The 20686-nt window shown below is 44.3% G+C and overlaps 1 protein-coding gene across 1 annotated transcript in view; it reads left to right on the top strand.

Moving 5' to 3' along the window:
• LOC126088461 (neuronal acetylcholine receptor subunit alpha-4-like) overlaps positions 1-20686 on the top strand; it is a 160997-nt gene that overhangs the window by 19959 nt on the left and 120352 nt on the right. The window contains exon 2 of the mRNA XM_049906603.1: positions 7394-7548. Coding sequence (XP_049762560.1) covers positions 7394-7548 — 155 coding nt within the window. The remainder of the gene's footprint in view (positions 1-7393; positions 7549-20686) is intronic.

Here is a 20686-nt window from a genome sequence, read left to right as displayed (position 1 = left end):
CAACAAGTTCCAAAAGGTACGTGAAATTTTGTATATTGCATAGTCCGTGACATGAATTGTACTCTCTCTTCACCCCCTCGTTATTTTCTTTATGTTTCGCCTTAGATCATATTGTGACTGCATAAGGCTGTTGAAACCGGTCACCTTGGAACAATAAGAAAGTGTCTACACTGCAATCGTGATGTATGAAGTGTGTTCATTTTCAGCCATACATATCGCCGCACAGTCCAGCATGTGTACCTTATAAAAGTTTTACAGACTGATTTGATTGCACTTGACAATTTCCTGCACTGACTAATATATTACAATAATATTTAAATAAAGAAATGTTGTAAACATTGTCACACTCAGACTATTCATAATAATTACCAGTAAAGGTCTGCTCGTAAATAGGTAAGCTAGTATTGTTGCGCAAGTGCACTCCATTTAAATGACAACCAACTGTCGTTAATTACTGTTTAAACAATTATTTACGTCTGCTTGACAGAAACGGCTTTTGGTTCTCTTTTCAGTGGTGGTATCAGCTTTTAAATTACCACAGTTTTTAACTGCACTTGCAGTCAACATTCAAATAAAATTACTGACAAAAATAGTAAAATGTTCGTTAAATAACTTCCCAAGTATGACAACATATTTATACTGCATTTACTTTCTGCGTTAGTGTGGAGACTACGATATTCTGACAGACATTTGTGTAATAGAAAAAGATATGAAAAATGTCGTAATCGAGAAATGAAATAGGTACAGGTAGGTAGCTTTCAGCGATGATAGCTTTAGCGCAATTCTGTCATCTGAGATATGGATTGTTGAAATCGCATGAAGCATTTAAAAGCTGTTACGTGACAGGTTCATTGTGAAAATATTTAGTCATTGTAAAATATTAACTTCTTTAGTTTTAACGATACTGAAAGTGTCTTTGTGTCATTGAATACTCCTCTTTCTTTATGTAACTGTGATTTATTGTGAATTTCGTTGATCTGTAAGATGCCATCTTTGAGCTTGCCTGGCACTATGCCAATGTTGGTGAACCGCCAATCCTCTTAAGCGTCCACGCGTCTTCCAGATACCCCGCCACCGTAGCCACTCTTAGTGTTGGAGGACGATGACTATCGGTATACTATTGTGGTTTAACTACCGATAACCAAATGACTTCCCGAACCCACGTAGATCAGGCACTGGGTGCCCTCCTTAGTGCAATCGACACATTCACAATCAGGATAGCAAAGCAAAAAGAGTTATTTATTCTATTGGCAAAATACGAGGGTAATCCCAAAAGTAAAGTCTCCTATTTTTTAATAAGTACATAGACCTGTTTATTTCTATAATGGTTTACATCAGTTTACAACTTGAACATTTAGCTATTTTTTGACATAATCACCATTTCTGTCGATGCGTTTTTGTAGATGCTGCGGTAGTTTTTGAATGCCCATGTAATACCAGCTCGCCGCCATGCTGTTCAGAAAGTTATGAACCTCTTCTTTCACCTCGTCGTCGGAACTGAAACGCTTTCCGGCCATATGTTATTTTAACCTAGGGAACAGGTGATAGTCACTGGGCGCCAAGTCAGGACTATAAGGTGGGTGGGTGATTACGTTCCACTGAAACTGTTGCAGGAGAGTAACGGTTTGCCGACACGTGGGAGCGTTGTCATGGAGAATCTGTATGTCCTTGCTCAACATTCCCCTTCCCCGGTTCTGAATTGCCCGTTTGAGTTTTTTCAGAGTCCGACAGTACCTGCCGCAACCACTGTGCTGCATTCTATGGCATGACAAACAACAAGCTGTCTGTCTGCATGAAAGGCCATTGAAAAACTGTGGCCAAGAAACAAGTTGACCATCCGGTTGGTGAGCACACTGCCAGACATGACATCCTTCATTTCAATGACTGCTTCGCAGCCTGTGCGATATGGATCCTTCGCACCAGCACCAGCTGTTCTGAATTGCGCAGGCGGGAACTTTCCTGCAACGCACTATGTGATCAAAAGTATCTGGACACCTCGCTGAAAATTACTTACAAGTTCGTGGCGTCCTCCATCGGTAATTCTGGAATTCAGTATGGTGTTGGCCCACCCTTAGACTTGACGACAGCTTCCATTCTCGCAGGCATACGTTCAATCAGGTGCTGGAAGGCTTCTTGGGGAATGGTAGCCCATTCTTCACGGAGTGCTGCACTGAGGAGAGGTATCGATGTCGGTCGGTGAGGCCTGGCACAGAGGCGGCGTTCCAAAAAATCCCAAAGGTGTTCTGTATGATTCAGGTCAGGACTCTGTCCAGGCCAGTCCATTACAGAGATGTTATTGCCGTGTAAGCACTCTACCACAGGTCGTGCATAATGACCAGGTGCTCGATCGTGTTGCAAGATGCAGTCGCCATCCTAGAATTGCTCTTCAAGAGTGGGAAGCAAGAAGGCACTTAAAACATCAATGAAGGTCTGTGCTGTGATAGTGCCACACAAAACAACAAGGGGTGCAAGTCCCCTCCATGAAAACCACGAACACACCAAAACACCACCGCCTCCGAATTTTACTATCGGCACTACACACGTTGGCAGATGACGTTCACCGGGCATTAGCTATACCCACACCCTGCCATCGGATCGCCACATTGTGTACCGTGATTCGTCACTTCACACAACGGTTTTCCACTGTTAAGTCGTCCAATGTTTACGCACTTGACACCAAGCGAGGCGTCGTTTGCCATTTACCGGCGTGATGTGTGGCTTATGAGCAGCCGCTCAGTCATGAAATCCAAGTTTTCTCGTCTCCCGTCTAACTCACATAGTACTTGCAGTGGATACTGATGCAGTTTGGAATTCCTGTGTGATGGGCTGGATAGATGTCTGCCTATTACACATTACGACCCTCTTCAACTGCTGGCTGTCACTGTCAGTCAACAGACGAGGTCGGCCTGTACGCTTTTGTGCTGCACGTGCCCCTTCTCGTTTCCACTTCACTATCACATCGGAAGCAGTGGACCTATGGATGTTTAGGAGTGTGGAAATCTCGCCTACAGACGTATGACACAAGTGACACCCACTCACCTGACCACGTTCGAAGTCCATGAGTTCAGCAGAGCACCACATTCTGCCCTCTCACGATATCTAACGACTACTGAGGTCACTGATACGGAGTACCTGGCAGTAGGTGTGAAAAACGTATGTTTTGGGGGGTGTCCGCATACTTTTGATCACATAGTGTACATCCATTTTTTCCCGCAACCCTCCTGGCCTCAACCTTTGTTTGCCATTGTCCTCACCCATCCAGCTCCTTCCCTGTTCCCATTTCAGCACTGTACAGCCCTGATTGCACTATCTCACCCAGTCTTTTTACTTCTCTCCTTTTCCGCTACCTCCTCCCCCCACCCCTCCCTTGCCCTGCATCTAAATTCCTGACTGCACATAGCTGCCCTACCCTCCCACCTCATCCCTGCGTGGTCCCTAACAGCACTGCACTGTCTACCACCCCTATGCTACTGTCGGCCGCTGTGGCCGAGCGGTTTTAGACGCTTCAGTCCGGAACCACGCTGCTGCTACGGCTGCAGGTTCGAATCCTGCCTTGGACATGGATGTGTGTGATGTCCTTAGGTTAGTTAGGTTTAAGTAATTCTAAGTCTAGTGGACTGATGACCTCAGATGTTAAGTCCTATAATGCTTAGAGCCATTGAACCTACGCTACTATCCCTCCCCCTCCCCACTCCAACCTCCTCCTTACCACCACCCAGTCACCACTCCCATCATGCACTGGTGCTGCTGCTCACAGTGTGGCTACAGTTGCCAAAAGGTTTATTTGGAACAGTCTTTTTGTTGCGCCTATCTGCGATTCAGCATCTCTGCTATATGGGGAGTAGCAACTTTCCATTTCATCTATCTACATCCGGATCCCGCTCCAGCTACTGCTAGGTCTGAGTACTGACGAGTCCTCTCCATTTGGCTCGGTCCTCCCACCACTTTTCTTCCTCCACTTGCTGCCAGTTCACACCTCTCCTTTCCACAGATATTCTCACTCCCATTTTCCACCGTGTTCTGGGGCGCCCTCTAGGCCTTTACCCATACATCTTTAGTTCTTCCATAATTTTGGGGAGTCTCTGCCCATGCATCCTCTTAACATGCCCATACCATCTTAATCTCTTTTCTTTCAATTTCTTCTCTCATACTTTCTTGTTTAAGGTCCTTTCTAACCTTTACATTCCTTACTCTGTCCATTCTTGTTTTTCCCTTAACTGCTCTGAGAAATTTCATTTCCCCTGTTTGCAGTCTGCTCCAGTCCCTTTCTGTCATTGTCCATGTTTCTCCACCATAGGTAACAATAGGGAAGTAATAATTCTTATACATAAGGAGTTTTGCTTTTTCTGAAACTTCCTTATTCCAAATCAGGTGTTTTATTGTTTGGTAGAAATTGCCTCCCTTCTGTAACCTCCCAATAATTTCGTTAGTTATTCTTCCATCTCTAGATATTTCACTCCATAGATAAGTGAAACTTTCTACCACTTTGAGAGGTTCTCCATTCAAGGTAATATTTCCGTTGATCCCTTTCTCTCTTCCCATTACCATTACTTCACTCTTATCTTTATTTATTTTTAATCCGTACCTTTTCATTATTTCCTTCCACGCATCAAGCTGTAACTGTACATCTACCTCTTTATCACCCCATATTACCATATCATCTGCAAAAATCATCTTTTTGTCTTTTTCTTTTACTATATCTTTAACTGCCCTATTCATTTCCTCCATCACAACATTAAAAAGTGCAGGAGATAGAATACTTCCTTACTTAAGTCCTTGTCTTATTTCTAAGTAGTCAGAGTTCCCCAATGGTGCTCTAATTCTACAATTGTGTCCTCTGTACATTGTCTTTATTGCATTAATGTAGCCATCTTCTTCATTTCTTCCCAGAGTCTTTCCCTGTCAACTGAGTCATATGCATTTTCTATGTCTATAAAAACCATTATCACCCTTTTGTTATACTCCCAACTTTTTTCCATCAGTTGACGGATAGAAAATATCAGGTCGATCTTGCTTCTTCCTTTCCTAAACCCATGCTGTTCTTCACTCAGCTCCTTTTCTATCTTTTCACTTATTCTATTTAGTAAAATTCTTTCAAAAATCTTGGCTGTATGACTCATAAGGGTTATTCCTCTGTAGTTTTTACAAAGTATTTTATTGCCTTTCTTGAAGATGGGAACAATGTCTCCTGTTCTCCAGTCGTCAGGTATTGTACTATTTCTCCACACACTTGATAGTACTCTATACCGTCACTGCATTCCCACTGGACCTGCTGCTCGTATCATGTCCACTGATACTTCATCAGGTCCTGGGGCTTTCCCCCCATTCATCTTCTTCACAGCTTTTTCCATTTCTTCCCATGTAATTTGTCCTAATTCTGCTTCCCAACTTCTCTCAATTTCTCCATTATTTGTTTCGTCGTGTACCTGCTTCTCAGCGTTTAACAGTTTCTTAAAATGTTCTTTCCAGAGATCTTTTATATTCCCTGGATCTTCAATCACGGTACCGTCCTCTGTTTCCATCTTTACTGATACTTCAGAAGCCTTCCTTTTATTTTTCATCATTTTATAGAACATTTTCTTATTGTTCTTCACATCTTCTTCAAGTTTTTTGTAAACTGTTCCTATGCCTTTTTCTTTGCTGTTTCCAATATTTCTTTGCACTTCTTCTTTTCCTCTATATATCTTTTATGGTCTTCGTCATTTTTAGTTTTCCGCCACTTTCTTCATGGTCCATTTCTTCTTCTAACTGCTTGGATTGTGGTATCATCCCACCAACTTGACTGTCTTACTTTTCCTTTCCAGATAGTTTTTGTGCTGCTTCGACTAAATTGTCTTTGAATAAACTCCATTCTTTTTCTACATCACAGAAAACTTCTTTTGGAAATTTTTGTGTGATTAATTCTCTGTACTTCTCAGTACTTTCACTCTCCTTCAGTTTCCAATCCCGTATCCTCATCACTTTCTTCTGTTTTCTATTTTTCACACACTGATTCATTTTCCATTGTCCCACCAGTAATCTATGGTCTCCATCTGCACACACACTTGCAATTACCTTCACATTTGTTACTTTCTCTCCCCATTCCCTATCTACTAGAATATAACCAATTACACTCTTGGTTCTTCCATCCCAACTGTTTCTGGTGATAAAATGACTTTCTCTCTTCATAAACCAGCTGTTTGCTATTTTCATTCCATTCCTCTGGCACAATTCCAGGAGTCTTTCCCCACCTTCATTTTTGCCTCCATATCCAAAACATCCCAACACTTGCTCAAATCCCTTTCTGTCTTTGCCTACCTGTACATTAAAATCTCCCATCACTATATTAGCACTCTCTATGTGGTTTTCTAACTCATTTTCAAAGTCCTTTCCTTTTCGTAATACAGGGTGATTCAAAAAGAATACCACAACTTTAAAAATGTGTATTTAATGAAAGAAACATAATATAACCTTCTGTTATACATCATTACAAAGACTATTTAAAAAGGTTTTTTTTTTCACTCAAAAACAAGTTCAGAGATGTTCAATATGGCCCCCTCCAGACACTCAAGCAATATCAACCCAATACTCCAACTCGTTCCACACTCTCTGTAGCATATCAGGTGTAACAGTTTGGATAGCTGCTGTTATTTCTCGTTTCAAATCATCAATGGTGGCTGGGAGAGGTGGCCGAAACACCATATCCTTAACATACCCCCATAAGAAAAAATCGCAGGGGGTAAGATCAGGGCTTTTTGGAGGCCAGTGATGAAGTGCTCTGTCACGGGCTGCCTGGCGGCCGATCCATCGCCTCGGGTAGTTGACGTTCAGGTAGTTACGGACAGGTAAGTGCCAATGTGGTGGCGCTCCATCCTGCTGAAATATGAATTGTTGTGCTTCTTGTTCGAGCTGAGGGAACAGCCAATTCTCTAACACCTCCAGATACTGTCGGCCGTCCAGAACTTTTCCCTTTGCACAAACACCCATTCTCTGTAAACTGTTTATACCAACGTTTAATACACCACCTATCAGGAGGTTTAACACCATACTTCGTTCGAAACGCACGCTGAACAACTGTCGTCGATTCACTTCTGCCGTACTCAATAACACAAAAAGCTTTCTGTTGAGCAGTCGCCATCTTAGCATCAACTGACGCTGACGCCTAGTCAACAGCGCCTCAAGCGAACAAATGTACAACTAAATGAAACTTTATAGCTCCCTTAATTCGCCGACAGATAGTGCTTAGCTCTGCCTTTTGTCGTTGCAGAGTTTTAAATTCCTAAAGTTGTGGTATTCTTTTTGAATCACCCTGTATTGTTAAAGTGATTGCTGAGTCGGACTGTTGGAAGGTTGGCTGCAGGTCTACAGTGCGGGGCTCACGTATGTGTGAGTGTGCGTGCCTGTTTGCCGGCAGGGGAGGAGCCCTGCCCGCGCACCCCCGGGCCGCAGTCGACGGTGGCGAGGCTCAAGGACCAGCTGCTGAGCCACTACGTCGCCGAGGAGATGCCGCCCACACAGGGCGGCGCGGCCCTGGCCGTCGAGCACGCGGTCCTCATCAAGCACATACCGGTCTGTACCTCTCACTCAGCGGACAAGTACACTACACTGTCGAGTCACGTGGTCGAGGTCGCCTCGTAGATGGTTGGGACTGCAGTATCCACCTCAAGCAAACTGTCACATTGTTTACATTGATGAAGCAGGCATAACCCTTGCAGTCAAAATTACACAGACGGCTGTGGATCTTATACTGAGTATTTCAAGATAAGGAGCCAATGGTGGTGGGTGGATATTTCAGGTGAGGTCCTGACTGACTGGGGGCTGCAATCATACATATGACGGGCAGTCAAGTTTTAATCACCACGATAAAAACAATCGTGCTGCAGCCATGAAACGTGACGATGGTGCTAGTCCTTCTGTACAATATGTTCACCCTTCAACGCAATACATTTTCCTCTGCAATAGATGTCTTGGCAGAGACCTCGGTTGTGGAGAAGTATGCCGACCGCGGTGGCCGAGCGGTTCTAGGCGCTTCAGTCCGGAACCGCGGGACTGCTACGGTCGCAGGTTCGAATCCAGCCTCGTGCATGGACGTGTGTGATGTCCTTAGGTTAGTTAGGTTTAAGTAGTTCTAAGTTCTAGGGGACTGATGACCTCCGCTGTTAAGTCCCATAGTGCTCAGAGCCATTTGAGCCATTTTTTTGTGGAGAAGTATACAGGCTGGCTGTTCAGGACACCTCCCACCTCAAAAGTCAGTTTGTCATCGTTCTGGAAATGCCTTTTCTGAGATGGTTTCTTCATTCAAAGAAAAGACGAGGAAGTCATGTAAGGAGTACACGGTGTCGAGGCAAAATCTGACAGTTCAACGAAACAGGACATGTGACTAAGTCTTCTGGTGCCGAATGAGGTGTAACGCTGTCCCGGAGAAAAACCACCTCCTTACACAGGTTTTTTTTTTATTTTCTATTTTACACGTCCAGTTCCATAGGGCCAAATTGAGGAGCAAATCTCCATGGCCATGGAACGTTTCAATACGTGAAATTACAACAGAAAAGTAATAACAGGTAAAACAAAATGTTTATTAATCCTAAAAAGACGTCAAGCTATAAGTTTATTTAAATGCAGTCAACAATATAACACAGGAATGAGCTTAATTTTTCAAAGAACTCCTAAACGGGATAGAAGGAGTGGCCCATGAGGAAACTCTTCAGTTTTGATTTGAAAGCGCGTGGATTGCTGCTACGATTTTTGAATTCTTGTGGTAGCTTATTGAAAATGGGTGCAGCAGTATACTACACACCTTTCTGCACTAGAGTCAAGGAAGTGCGATCCTAATGTAGATTGGATTTCTGCCTAGTATTAACTGAGTGAAAGCTGTTAATTCTTGGGAATGCGCTAATGTTGTTAACAAGAAAGGCCAATGTCAGAATAGCCAGACTAGTGATCAGGGGTCGACTTTTTGCCCAAACCGCCCGTTTCTGAGCCAAAAACACCCTTTGAGAATGGAAAGAGTCATCCAAAATATAATACCGCACGTCATAAATGAATGAAAGTAAGCAAAGTAGCCTACTTTTCGTGTCGAACTATTACTTACTTCAGGTGCTGTTCCAACAGAAAAAGTGGCAGCATTAAGTATTTGAGCAAGATCCAGGACATTGGCTTTTCACGACAGTTTCCTATCCATCTGAACATTGAAATTTGAACTGTTCGGTCTCACGAATCACATGCTCATCCTGTGTAATTAAGACGTAAGGTTTTGTTGAACTGTGTCTTAGAAACTGTAAAAACTTGATCTTACTGTAATTTAGTGCTACCTTATTTTCTACAAGCCATCAACCTATGTCTTGAACAACACTATTTGAAACAGTGCTAACGTTGCACTCAAAACCCTTTACTACGAAGCTAGCGCCGTCAGCAAACAGAAATATTTTACAATCACGTGTAATACTAGAGGATATATCATTTATATAAATAAGCACTGACCCCTGGTGCACCCGCCCTACCCCCCCCCCCCCCACCACACACACACACCAATTGGACTGTGCCCCACTTAGACCCCGCATCATAGCCACTCTCAACATTGTGAATAATGACCTATTGCTGTCTGTTGTTAAAGTAAGAGCTGAGCCAACTGCGAGATACTCCCTGTATTTCATACTTGTCCAACTTCTGGTGCAATATTTTGTGATCAACACAACCAAACGCCATAGTTAAAGCAAAAAAATATGCCTACGTTTGAAATCTTTTAACCCATCCAGTACCTCACAGAGAAAAGACAATACAGCGTTTTCAGTTGGTAAAAGACTTCTATAAACAAACAGTGCATTTGACAGCAAATTATGTAGAATTAAATGATCAATTATTCTTACAGATATAGCCCTTTCAATAACTTTAGCAAACACTGATGGCATAGAGATATGTCTACAGTTGTCTATATTATCCCTTTCTCCCTTTTTATGATGCGACTTTACCAATGAGTACTTTAATCGTTTAGGAAACTGATCATTCCTAAAGAAAAAATTACAAATATGGCTAAGTACAGGGCTAACATGTGCAGCACAGTACTTTAATATTCTGCTAGGCATTCCATCATACCCGTGAGAGTCCTTAGTCTTCAGTGATTTAATTATTGACTCACCCATCCCCTTTTCAGTATCACAGAAGAGTATTTCAGATATCAGTCTCGGAAAGGCATCTTACAAGAGAGTTATTTGATTCCCTGTAGAAAATAGGTTCTTATTAACATCACTAGCTATGTTCAGAAAATAACTGTTAAATACTGCACGTATATCTGACTTATCAGTAACAGAAATATTTTTACTACGAACTGACTTTATATCGTCGACCTTGTGCTGCTGACCATACGCTTCCCTCACGACTGACCATATGGTTTTAATTTTATCTTGTTAATTAGCTATTCTATTTGCGTACTACATACTCTTTCCCTTCCTAATAACATTTTTAAGTACCTTACGGTACTTTTTTGTAACGGGCTGCTGTAGCTCGATTTGACTACTTCTAACAGTTTAATATAATTCCCACTTTCTTCTACATGATAACCTTACCCCACCAGTCAGCCACCAGGCTGTCTTTTACTGCCACTATCCTGTTTAGAACGTTCTAATGGAAGGAAATTTTCAAACAGCATGATAAATGTGTTTAAGAAAGCATTATATTTGTTATCTATGCTATCAGTACTATGTACATCCTGTCCCTCTTGTTCCAAACGAGGTTAAAAAAACTCTTTGGCCGTTGGAGTAGTTTTTCTACATAGTTTGCAATTATACACTGATGTCCGAAATGAAGACAATACACGGAAATTTTGCAAGGTTCGGTTATTTTGCTACAAAACAGTGTAAACAAGTGGTAGTAAAGTAGAAACAATGAAATGAATATAGAACGTAATAAACTGCAACTTGGATAACTGTAGACAAAAGTGTACTTCGTTTTTTCAACTCAGCGGATTTGCATAGACATTCCAACAATTGCTTAATGTGCTCAGTATGGGGTATGACCACCTATGGCAGCAATACAGATCTTACAACGAGGGGACATGCTGTGAATGATGTCTTCAATCTCACGCTGAGGCAATAACGCCCATCCCATTCTTTCTGGAGAGGTGCATGCAGCTCTTGGAGAGTGATTGGTGGATGCTGACGTGATGCAACCCGTCTCCTTAGTCCATCCCAGACGTACGCTATGGGATTCAAATTGGGAGAGCGAGCGGGCCACGTTATGCATGCAATGTCTTCTGTTTCCAAGAAAACATCAACCATCCGTGCTCTATGAGATCGAGAATTACCGTCCATCAGTATGAAGTCTGGGCCCATAACAACTCGCAACAGCAGCACATGAGGTCCCAAGGTCTCGTCAGGATACCTGACAGCAGTTAAACCTTGCCGATTCACCCGTATAGTTTTATGAAGAGTGGTCAACATAATCCCGGCCCACACCTTGATGTCGGCCTCTTTCCCAAAATATTTGGGTCCCGAAACCGTGTTCCACATTGCCTCCAGATGCGAATCCGTCGAGAATCACTCTCCAGACTAAATCGGGACTCATCTGTGAAAAGGACTTGGTCCACTGTTCGACCGTCCAGGTGGCATGTTGACAACTCCACTCTAGACGTCCCCTTCTGGGACGACGTGCCAAAGATACACATAAAGCAGGTCTACTGACAATAAAGTCCACTCTGTCGAAGCCTTCTGTACAGCGTTTGTCTCGATACAACTCGTCCAGTGGATGCTGCGAGGTCAGATGCCAGTTTCGGTGCAGTATGGAGGCAGTACCCTCGTGCTCTTACAGCCAAATAACGGTCATCTCTTCCTGATATCACACATGGTCGGCCCTTCCCTGGTCTTTAGGATACAGTTTCAGTCTGTATAAACTGTCGCAACATCCGTGGAACAGATTTCATTCTCCCTATGGCCATCCACCGTAGAGTGTCTGGTAGATGTCTTCTCTGTGCCATGCTGCACCGTCTGTGACCGTGTACACAGCGATTGTGGATGAGAGACTAGCCAGCCAATTCTACCCCATTTGGTAGGTGCCCTGACATCATCGTTGCTGTGGTTGTCCGTTGATCGGAACGTTATCTCCCGTGCAGAACGCAATCGTACGGACATCTGTTGACAGTCTGATTATAAAGTGAATTAGACACAGGACAGAGAAATAGTATTGAGTAAAAAGCCTTTTAGAATCAAAATTTATTCATCATGATCTCAAAGGCCAATACACCCTTTTACTAACAGAATGGCTATCTAGTAATGGAGAATGAATAAAAATATTGTCTGTATTTGTGCTACTGTTACCCTGCACCCTGATTGGACAAAATAGTATGAATCAGATCATATGAATTTAGGACATCTTCCAACATCTTTTTTCTTGCACAATCACATACAAAATTAATATGGAAGTCACCACATAAAAATAAATTATTGATGCTTCCTATAAAGTGAACCAAGAACCCTCTCTAGCTTGAGCAGAAATGCTCCGAAGTCAGACTTAGAGGACCTATATGCAACGATGATTAGAAGTTTGGTTTCACTGAATTCACCTACCCATGGGCAACATTCGAATACCTGTGCAATGCTTTGATACATCTATGGGCTGAAATGGAAAGGTATTCTTCACATACATGACCACTCCTCCACTCCGGAAAGAACTCCTTGAAAAACATCCAGCTAGTCTGTATCCTGATAAAGGAATCCTCTGAATTGTCACATTATTTAAATGGTGCTCTCACATACCAAAAATATTTGAGTCAAGTTCTGTCATCAGTCACTAACTTTATCGCTAGTATCTCTTATATTTTGATGAAGTAACTATTTCCTTCTCTACTAGGATACCTGACCTCCTCTCAGGGTGATTCCTTTGGCAGCGGGGCTTCCTTTGAGCAGGACACTATCAGCTGACTTCAATCTACAAAAGGTGCGGCTCTAAAACCAACTACTACAGGAATTTTCCCATGAGTGATCCCATCGCCGCCCACTACACTGTCACCCATAAGCTTTGCCAGCGTCCCCTTGCCATACCTATTGAGGTGCAGGCCATGTCTATTGAAACCTGATCTATTGATAGACCCAACTGCCACCACTGCATTGTGAGCCAAGTCCTCCGTTATCAGTGCCTTCTCAAGCCCCATGTTAACACTTCTAACAGCAGCGTTAAGATGAGGCCGATCATGACGCTGAAACAGTTGCACGAATTACACATTTGTCCCACCAGTCTGAGTAGCTATCTTTCCCATGTCACAACTACATCACACGCTCCGTCCTTATCGAGACTATTCCCAGCCCCGCCCACAATCAGTACCTGATCCTCTTTCGTAAAATTCCTATGTAGCTGCCCTAAATGAACAGCCACCTGGCGTGCGGAGTGGCCGCGTGGTTAGAGGCGCCGTGTCACGGATTACCCGGTCCCTCCCACCGGAGGTTCGAGTCCTCCCTCGGGCATGGCCGTGTGTGTAGTTCGTAGCATAAGTTAAATTAAGTAGTGTGTAAGTCTAGGGACGGATGTTCTCAGCAGTTTGGTCCTTAAGGAATTCCTACACATTTGAAAATTTAACAACCACCTGAGCCGACACTGCACTAGGATTCACAATGCTCATGACCTGGTACTCACTTCCCAACACTTCCTGCAACTGCTGGCCTACTCATCTACCATGAGAATACACCATAACAGAATATTTTCTTTATGTTTGAAACTACAACTGTCTTAGTGTTCGCAACTACTGAGACCTGCTGTATGTTTCCTACACCACAGGAGGCTCCTCTCCACTGAACTCTGACAGTTAGTCAAATCTATAGGTGATACACAAAAGACAACTGAAACTTCCTGGCAGATTAAAACTGTGTGCCGGACCGAGACTCGAACTCGGGACCTTTGCCTTTCGCGGGATAGTGCTCTACCAACTGAGCTACCCAAGCACGACTCACGCACCGTCGTCACAGATTTGCTTCTGCCAGTACCTCGTCTCCTGCTTTCCAAACTTTACAGAAGCTCTCCTGCGAACCTTGCAGAACCAGCACTCCTGAAAGAAAGGATATTGCGGAGACATGGCTTAGCCACAGCCTTGGGAATGTTTCCAGAATGAGATTTCCACTCTGCAGCGGAGTGTGTGCTGATATGAAACTTCCTGGCAGATTAAAACTGTGTGCCGAACCGAGACTCGAACTCGGACCTTTGCCTTTCGCGGGCATGTGCTCTACCAACTGAGCTACCCAAGCAAGACTCACGCCCCGTCGTCACAGATTTACTTCTGCCGGTACCTCGTCTCCTACCTTCCAAACTTTACAGAAGCTCTCCCGCGAACCTTGCAGAACTTGCACTCCTGAAAGAAAGGATATTGCGGAGACATGACTTAGCCACAGCCTGGGGTATGTTTCCAGAATGAGAGGAGACGAAGTACTGGAAGAAGTACAGCTGTGAGGACAGGGCGTGAGTCGTGCTTGGTGCTCAGTTGGTAGAGCACTTGCCCGCGAAAGGCAAAGGTCCCGACTTCGAGTCTCGGTCCGGCACTCAGTTTTAATCTGCCAGGAAGTTTCATATCAGCGCACACTCCGCTGCAGAGTGAAAATCTCATTCTACAAAAGACAATGGTCCGAATATCTCGTCCTCCTAGCTGCCTTCTTACCAACTGCCACTCCCCCTCCTCATCCTATGTAGTTCCTCCTTCGGCAATGCTTCGTCTTGACAGCACTTTGTAAGCTCACCAGGAGAGTAGCGCTTTCGAGCATAATCTGATAGCGCCACACCACGGCAGTCCTAAAAAAGAAACAACAGCATCAGCTAGTCCGATGATGGTCCGGTCTTCCCCTTTTTCGGCCGAGGGGAATCCACTGTTGGATTTGTTCCTACGTTCGGTGTGATAGCGATACAACCGTCACTCGTGCATGATGATCAGGTGACTGAAGAAGTAGGCTAGACTGGTCTGACACATCTGCTACGTTTCCGCCGCCGCTTCGGGCTTTGGTTCAAATGGCTCTGAGCACTATGGGACTTAACATCTGAGGTCATCAGTCCCCTAGAACTTAGAACTACTTAAACCTAACTAACCTAAGGACATCACACACATCCATGCCCGAGGCAGGATTCGAACCTGCGACCGTAGCGGTCGCGCGGTTCCAGACTGAAGCGCCTTTAACCGCGTGACCGCACTGGCCGGCGCTTCGGGCTTTCTCAGTGTCTGTGAGCAGTCACGGCACCCAGGAGTTAGCGACCTCCATAATGTTCAAAATGGCGTGTTTTAGATGTTGGGAAATGACCCGCTGCCGATCTCCGCTTTTTGTACGATTCCTACTCGGAGAGTCATATACGGTGCATTCTTGGCGTTCACTTCCGCCGACTGATCATTAATTCTTGCTGAGCTGTTTCCTTTCAAAGGCAGAAAATGAATTATCCAACGAGACTGCACTTTTTGAAAGGGCTGTATCATTTAGTTTTGGATCCTATAGCGACGTGTTACGCTAGTGTTGCGTGGGGATTTCATTGTGTACCAGGACTGCAGACATGTAGTTGCAAAAAGAAGAAAAGGTTTACTTTTTTTGGAATTGATGATTAAAACATTCATTACCACCTTTCGCAATTCCTGATACTCAACGAATGCACAGAGAAAAGTTTTGGAACAAATTGATTGCAGAAGGCAACACTGTCTGTAGAAGCGTCAGCTCCTTGTACTGTTGCCAGTTCATGAAAGTAAGCTGAATGTATGCATTAAGCAGACAAGGCAGCTGATGGATGGCGATGAGATCTAACAGTATTACAGCACAGCCACGAAATTAAAGGTAGTAACTGGCTGGAATTCGTTTCCAGCGAGTCAGGGAGTCACAATTCTCATCCAGCGTGGCGCAACTTAGCTATAACAAAGTCTTGAGCAACCAAAGTGCGCTTCAGTGATCCGGTGGGTCGACGCTGTCTTGTGCCCAAAGCCTGCGTACGATTCCTGTTACATGCGATGATTTCCAGCATGCACGAACGGACTCCTTCAACTCTGGCAATGCCAGGTTGTGTTGGGGCGGGTGACTGTCCTAAAAAGATAATTTATCTCGCCTAAAAGTGCAAAGTTTAATGCTCCGCCTACCGTCACCAGCGAACATACTGCGACCTCGCACTGACTGACTGGCACACCCACTACCTGGCCAACTGTCACTGCGACGCACTGTCGCACACACACACTGAAGGTCTCTCTGGACCCTGTTTGGCGTAGTTTGAGAATTGGTAAGGCCTAGCCTACATATAGTTTACAGTTGGGAAATTTGGACCTCGCGTTTATTTGTTTTTCTTCTCTCGTTGTCATCCAGTTTTGTGCAACTTCTCTAACTACTTGCCACAGGGTTACTGCTCAAGTAGCATGTCCGGCTCGGTCGCCAGTGGGCTTGTTGCCCATGTTGACGGCGTACCTATTCTCCCACTGCTGTGCCAATGCGTAAAGTTGGCGAGCAGTCTGTTTAAATCTGTAGCGTAGGAATGGTAAGCCTGCCATATCGTGTGCTTCTCTGGTGCTCGATGTTCGACTTGGGAGATGTAGTGCAATGCGTAAGGCTTTGGTTTGAACCCGCTGTATTGGGTCGATTTGTTTATTGTCTGCATTACCTCACACGACAGTAGTACATTCTAGAATAGACCGTAGAGGTCTAGAATAGACCGATAGAGGTACTCAGGGTACCCTCCGCCACACACCGTCAGGTGGCTTGTGGAGTATGGATGTAGATGTAGATAAGGGTCAGATACAATGTTTCTCCACTATGTGTGGGTATAGTCGAACTGGAATTCAGTAAGGGGTAGAGCGTTTTCATACGTCCTAGTGCTTTTCCCCTGACCTCTCTGACAAGTGAGGCTCACATTAGATGTCTGTCATGGGTCACGCCTAGGTACTTCCCTGTTTGTGATCAAGAGATGGGGCCTCCTATGGTGCGAATCGGTTCTATGTCTCCTGGTAGCTTTTCCTTGGTTATGATTAAGGTCTGGCTCTTCTCTGCGTTCATTTTGAGCCCCCTCTTGGTGGCCCAAGCTCCGACCGTGTCGCATGCTTGCTGAAGGCGACGTCTTACTACGTGTAGTACTAAACTGCGCACAGACAGTGCAGTGTCATCGGCATATAACGCCAGTTCAGTTCTCGTGGTTTTCGGAGTATCGGCAGGGTGCAGGGTGTGTAGTAGGGGCCCAAGTACAGAGCCCTGTGGCACTCCCGCCCTCATTTGTCACGCTGTCGAGATCCCTCCATCGACTTTAACATGAAATGTTCTGTTACTGAGGTATCATTTGAGCAGGGCCTGCCGGCCGGTGTGGCCGAGCGGTTCTAGGCGCTTCAGTCTGGAACCGCGCGACCACTACGGTCGCAGGTTCGAATCCTGCCTCGGGCATGGTTGTGTGTTATGTCCTTAGGTTAGTTAGGTTTAAGTAGTTCTAAGTTCTAGGGGACTGATGACCTCAGATGTTAAGTCCCATAGTGCTCAGAACCACTAGAGCAGGGCCACGTGAGACACCGGTACCCCCTCGTCCAGACGCTTGAACAGGAGGCTGTCATACCACACGGTGTCGAAGGCCTTCGACACACCTAGTAGTACTGCTGCAAGCTATTCCCGACGTTCTAGTGCCCCCACGCCTTGCTCAACTAACCTCAGTAATTGTTATTGTGTGGAGTGCCCCTCCGGAAACTGAACTGCTTGTCCGGTAAGAAGCGCTCCGCTGCAACATGTCTGTGCAGCCATTTAGCATATAAGCTTTCGAATACTTTCGAAAGTGACAGCAGAAGGATTATAGGCCTATAACTGCTTGAAAGTCTGGGGTCCTTACTCGGTTTTGTAATGGCTGCCACCTTCGCATGTTTCCACACGGAGTCCTTAAGATGTTGTTAAATACCGCGATTAACGTCCAGACTTCTTCTGGCGGCAATTGTTAGGCGATCTTGTTTGTGATATTGTCCACTCCTACTGCCTTACGAGTGTTGATGTGTGACAGGTGATTTTAGTTCTCATCATCAGAGACGTCGTCAGTGAGATCGTTTTCGTCTGCATTTGCGAGGAAGACGGGAAGCTGCGCCTCCACAAGTTGACTGTGATTTTCGTCCACTACGTTGTCAATGGGCGTGAAATTCTCTACAAAGGAATCTTACACGGCGTCGGCCTCGCGAATGAGCTCACGCCCGACTATGGCTGATTGCGCAGCTTTTTACGTAGAAACTGTTCTATTATGCGCCAGGCAATACAGTAATCGATTCTGAGGGTCGCGATCCTCCGCTCCCTGTCCCGATTCCTGTGGTTATCTACGGCAAGTTGGATTTCACGTCGAAGGGGGTTTTTAACCGTTTCGTCACGGGATTCCGTGTGAGATGCCATTCTCGAACTAAACCGTTCTTTTCCGTAATGACCTGCAGTATGTCAACAGGAAGCTGTTTTGTAAAAATCCTTCCCTTTAGGTGGCTTTCGAGAGTGGCCGGTTGGAGTAAACTGGTTAAATACTGCAAGAGCCTCGTCCGCTCCGACTTCGCCTGCGTTAGGTATTGCAGCGGGTCTATTTTTTGACGAGAGAGAGAGAGAGCAGGATTCCACGCAGAATGTAACCAAAAACATGTATCCCTATTTATAAGGTTATTTGCAATGGGAAGCCCATTGTCATCTATTACTCCCCATCTGTTTATGGAAGACTTCGAGGAACGTGCCTTGGAGTCGGCGGTTTTGAAACCTGCGTATTTTTTCAGATATGTAGACGATAATTTTATTGTTTGATCTCGTGACGACGAGAATTAGAGCGACTTGTTAGAACATCGGAATTCACTCTCCTCGAAAATTTGTTCAACGATGGAGGCGAAAAGGGATGGCTTCCTTCCCTTACTTGATGTCTTGGTTAGGAGGAAAGCTGATGGTACGTTGGGACAGTACGGTGTGTCTGTAGTAAGCTCACACACAGTGACTTGTGTCTGCAGGCTGGTAGTTGTCACCAAGTGGCTCTGCGTGAAGAGGTAACTCGTACCTTGGATCACAGGGCCCACGTCTTCTCAGACCGAATTAGCCCGCCTTGAGGTCACCTTTCGTCAGAGTGGTTACAGTCAAAGGCAGACCAGAGATGCACAGCTCCATCGACCAACCGTGCACCGGGTGAGTGATGATAAAACCGACGTGGCACAAAAGTCAATGTCCTTTCGGCCTTACGCAAGGAGCATTTGCAATAGGATTAGTCGTACTTTGCGGAAATATGATGTGAAATGTATTTTTGGAACACCATCTAAGATCAGTGTCCTTATAGGTTCCGTAAAGGATAGTCTCGGTTTTCGTAAAATGGGTATCTAGTATATTGCTTGCACCTGTGTCGTGGCGCATACTGATCAGGATATGAGAACCGTGGTGGACCGGTGTACTGAGCATAAGCGGCACACACGCCTACAACTGCCGAGCAAACCTGCTATACTACGGAACCGGTCATCCTATGGAATATAACAACACGCAGATTCTGGCTTGAACTTCCAGCTATTGGTATAGCGTTATTTAGGCAGCAATTGAAATTAAATTAGCCAGTAACCTTATAAACAGAGATGGAGGTTTTTGCTTGAATTCTGTGTAGAGCGCTGCTCTTTCGCTTGTGAAAAAAAAAAAAAAAGAGAGAGAGAAAAGAAAAGAGCGCAGAGGGACAGAGTTACCGCTATCCCACCCTACGTTGATTCTTAACTTTGTCTATCGATAACTTCCGTCGTCTTTGGAAGCGCGTTGGCGCTAAAGTGTGTGTGTGTGTTTTGTAAAGCGTTCGTAATTATTTTAAAAGGCATGTACGGAAATATGTGTGTGACGTTTCATCTCTGACTGAGTACAAACAAAGGAAAATGAACAAAAGATTAACTACCCCTCTCACGAATTATAAAGAAATCAATTCTCAGCCATCTGACTGCGAGTTTTAAAATATCCTCTAACGACTCCTAACAACTGTTCTGCAATGCTCCGGTACAGAACAGACAACTTACCTCGTCATGCCGCTGCTATTTCGTGATCAGCAACATGCTACAATATTTCAAAGAGCATTACTGAGATCCATGCAGAGTGGAATGCATGGACTAATTGCAATAATTACTGCCATACTTTTATACATAGAAACTGAATGATCAGGAGGAGTTTGGTCAACTAACCTTAAACGATGTAAAGAATAATGAAAGAAACAAAAAAAATTTAATTTACTATATTCAGAAAATTGATGACTTAACTGCTGACAAATTTTGCACAGACTTTTAATTATTCCACAAAGTCTATACTCAATAAACACGTTCCTGGCCACAGCAAAGATACAAATATTACTCTGAATGAATGTATACAGGGTGGTCCATTGATCGTGACCGGGCCAAATATCTCACGAAATAAGCGTCAAACGAAAAAACTACAAAGAACGAAACTTGTGTAGCTTGAAGGGGGAAACCAGATGGCGCTATCGTTGGCCCGCTAGATGGCGCTGCCATAGGTCAAACGGGATCAACTGCCTTTTTTTAAATAGGAACGTCCATTTTTTATTACATATTCGTGTAGTACGTAAAGAAAATAATGAGCAGCAAGTGAAAAAAAAAGAAAAAAAATAATGAGCAGCAAGTGAAAAAAAAGAAAAGAAAAAAAAGTACGTAAAGAAATATGTATGTTTTAGTTGGACCACTTTTTCGCTTTGTGATAGATGGCACTGTAATAGTCACAAAAGTGTAAGTACGTGCTATCACGTAAAATTAGCCAGTGCGGAT

The sequence above is a fragment of the Schistocerca cancellata genome, chromosome 6 (genome assembly GCF_023864275.1).
Source record: "Schistocerca cancellata isolate TAMUIC-IGC-003103 chromosome 6, iqSchCanc2.1, whole genome shotgun sequence".
In the NCBI taxonomy this organism is placed as follows: Eukaryota; Metazoa; Arthropoda; class Insecta; order Orthoptera; family Acrididae; genus Schistocerca; species Schistocerca cancellata.
The sequence above is the reverse complement of the archived record's forward strand: the minus strand, read 5'-3'. Positions and strand labels throughout refer to the sequence as shown.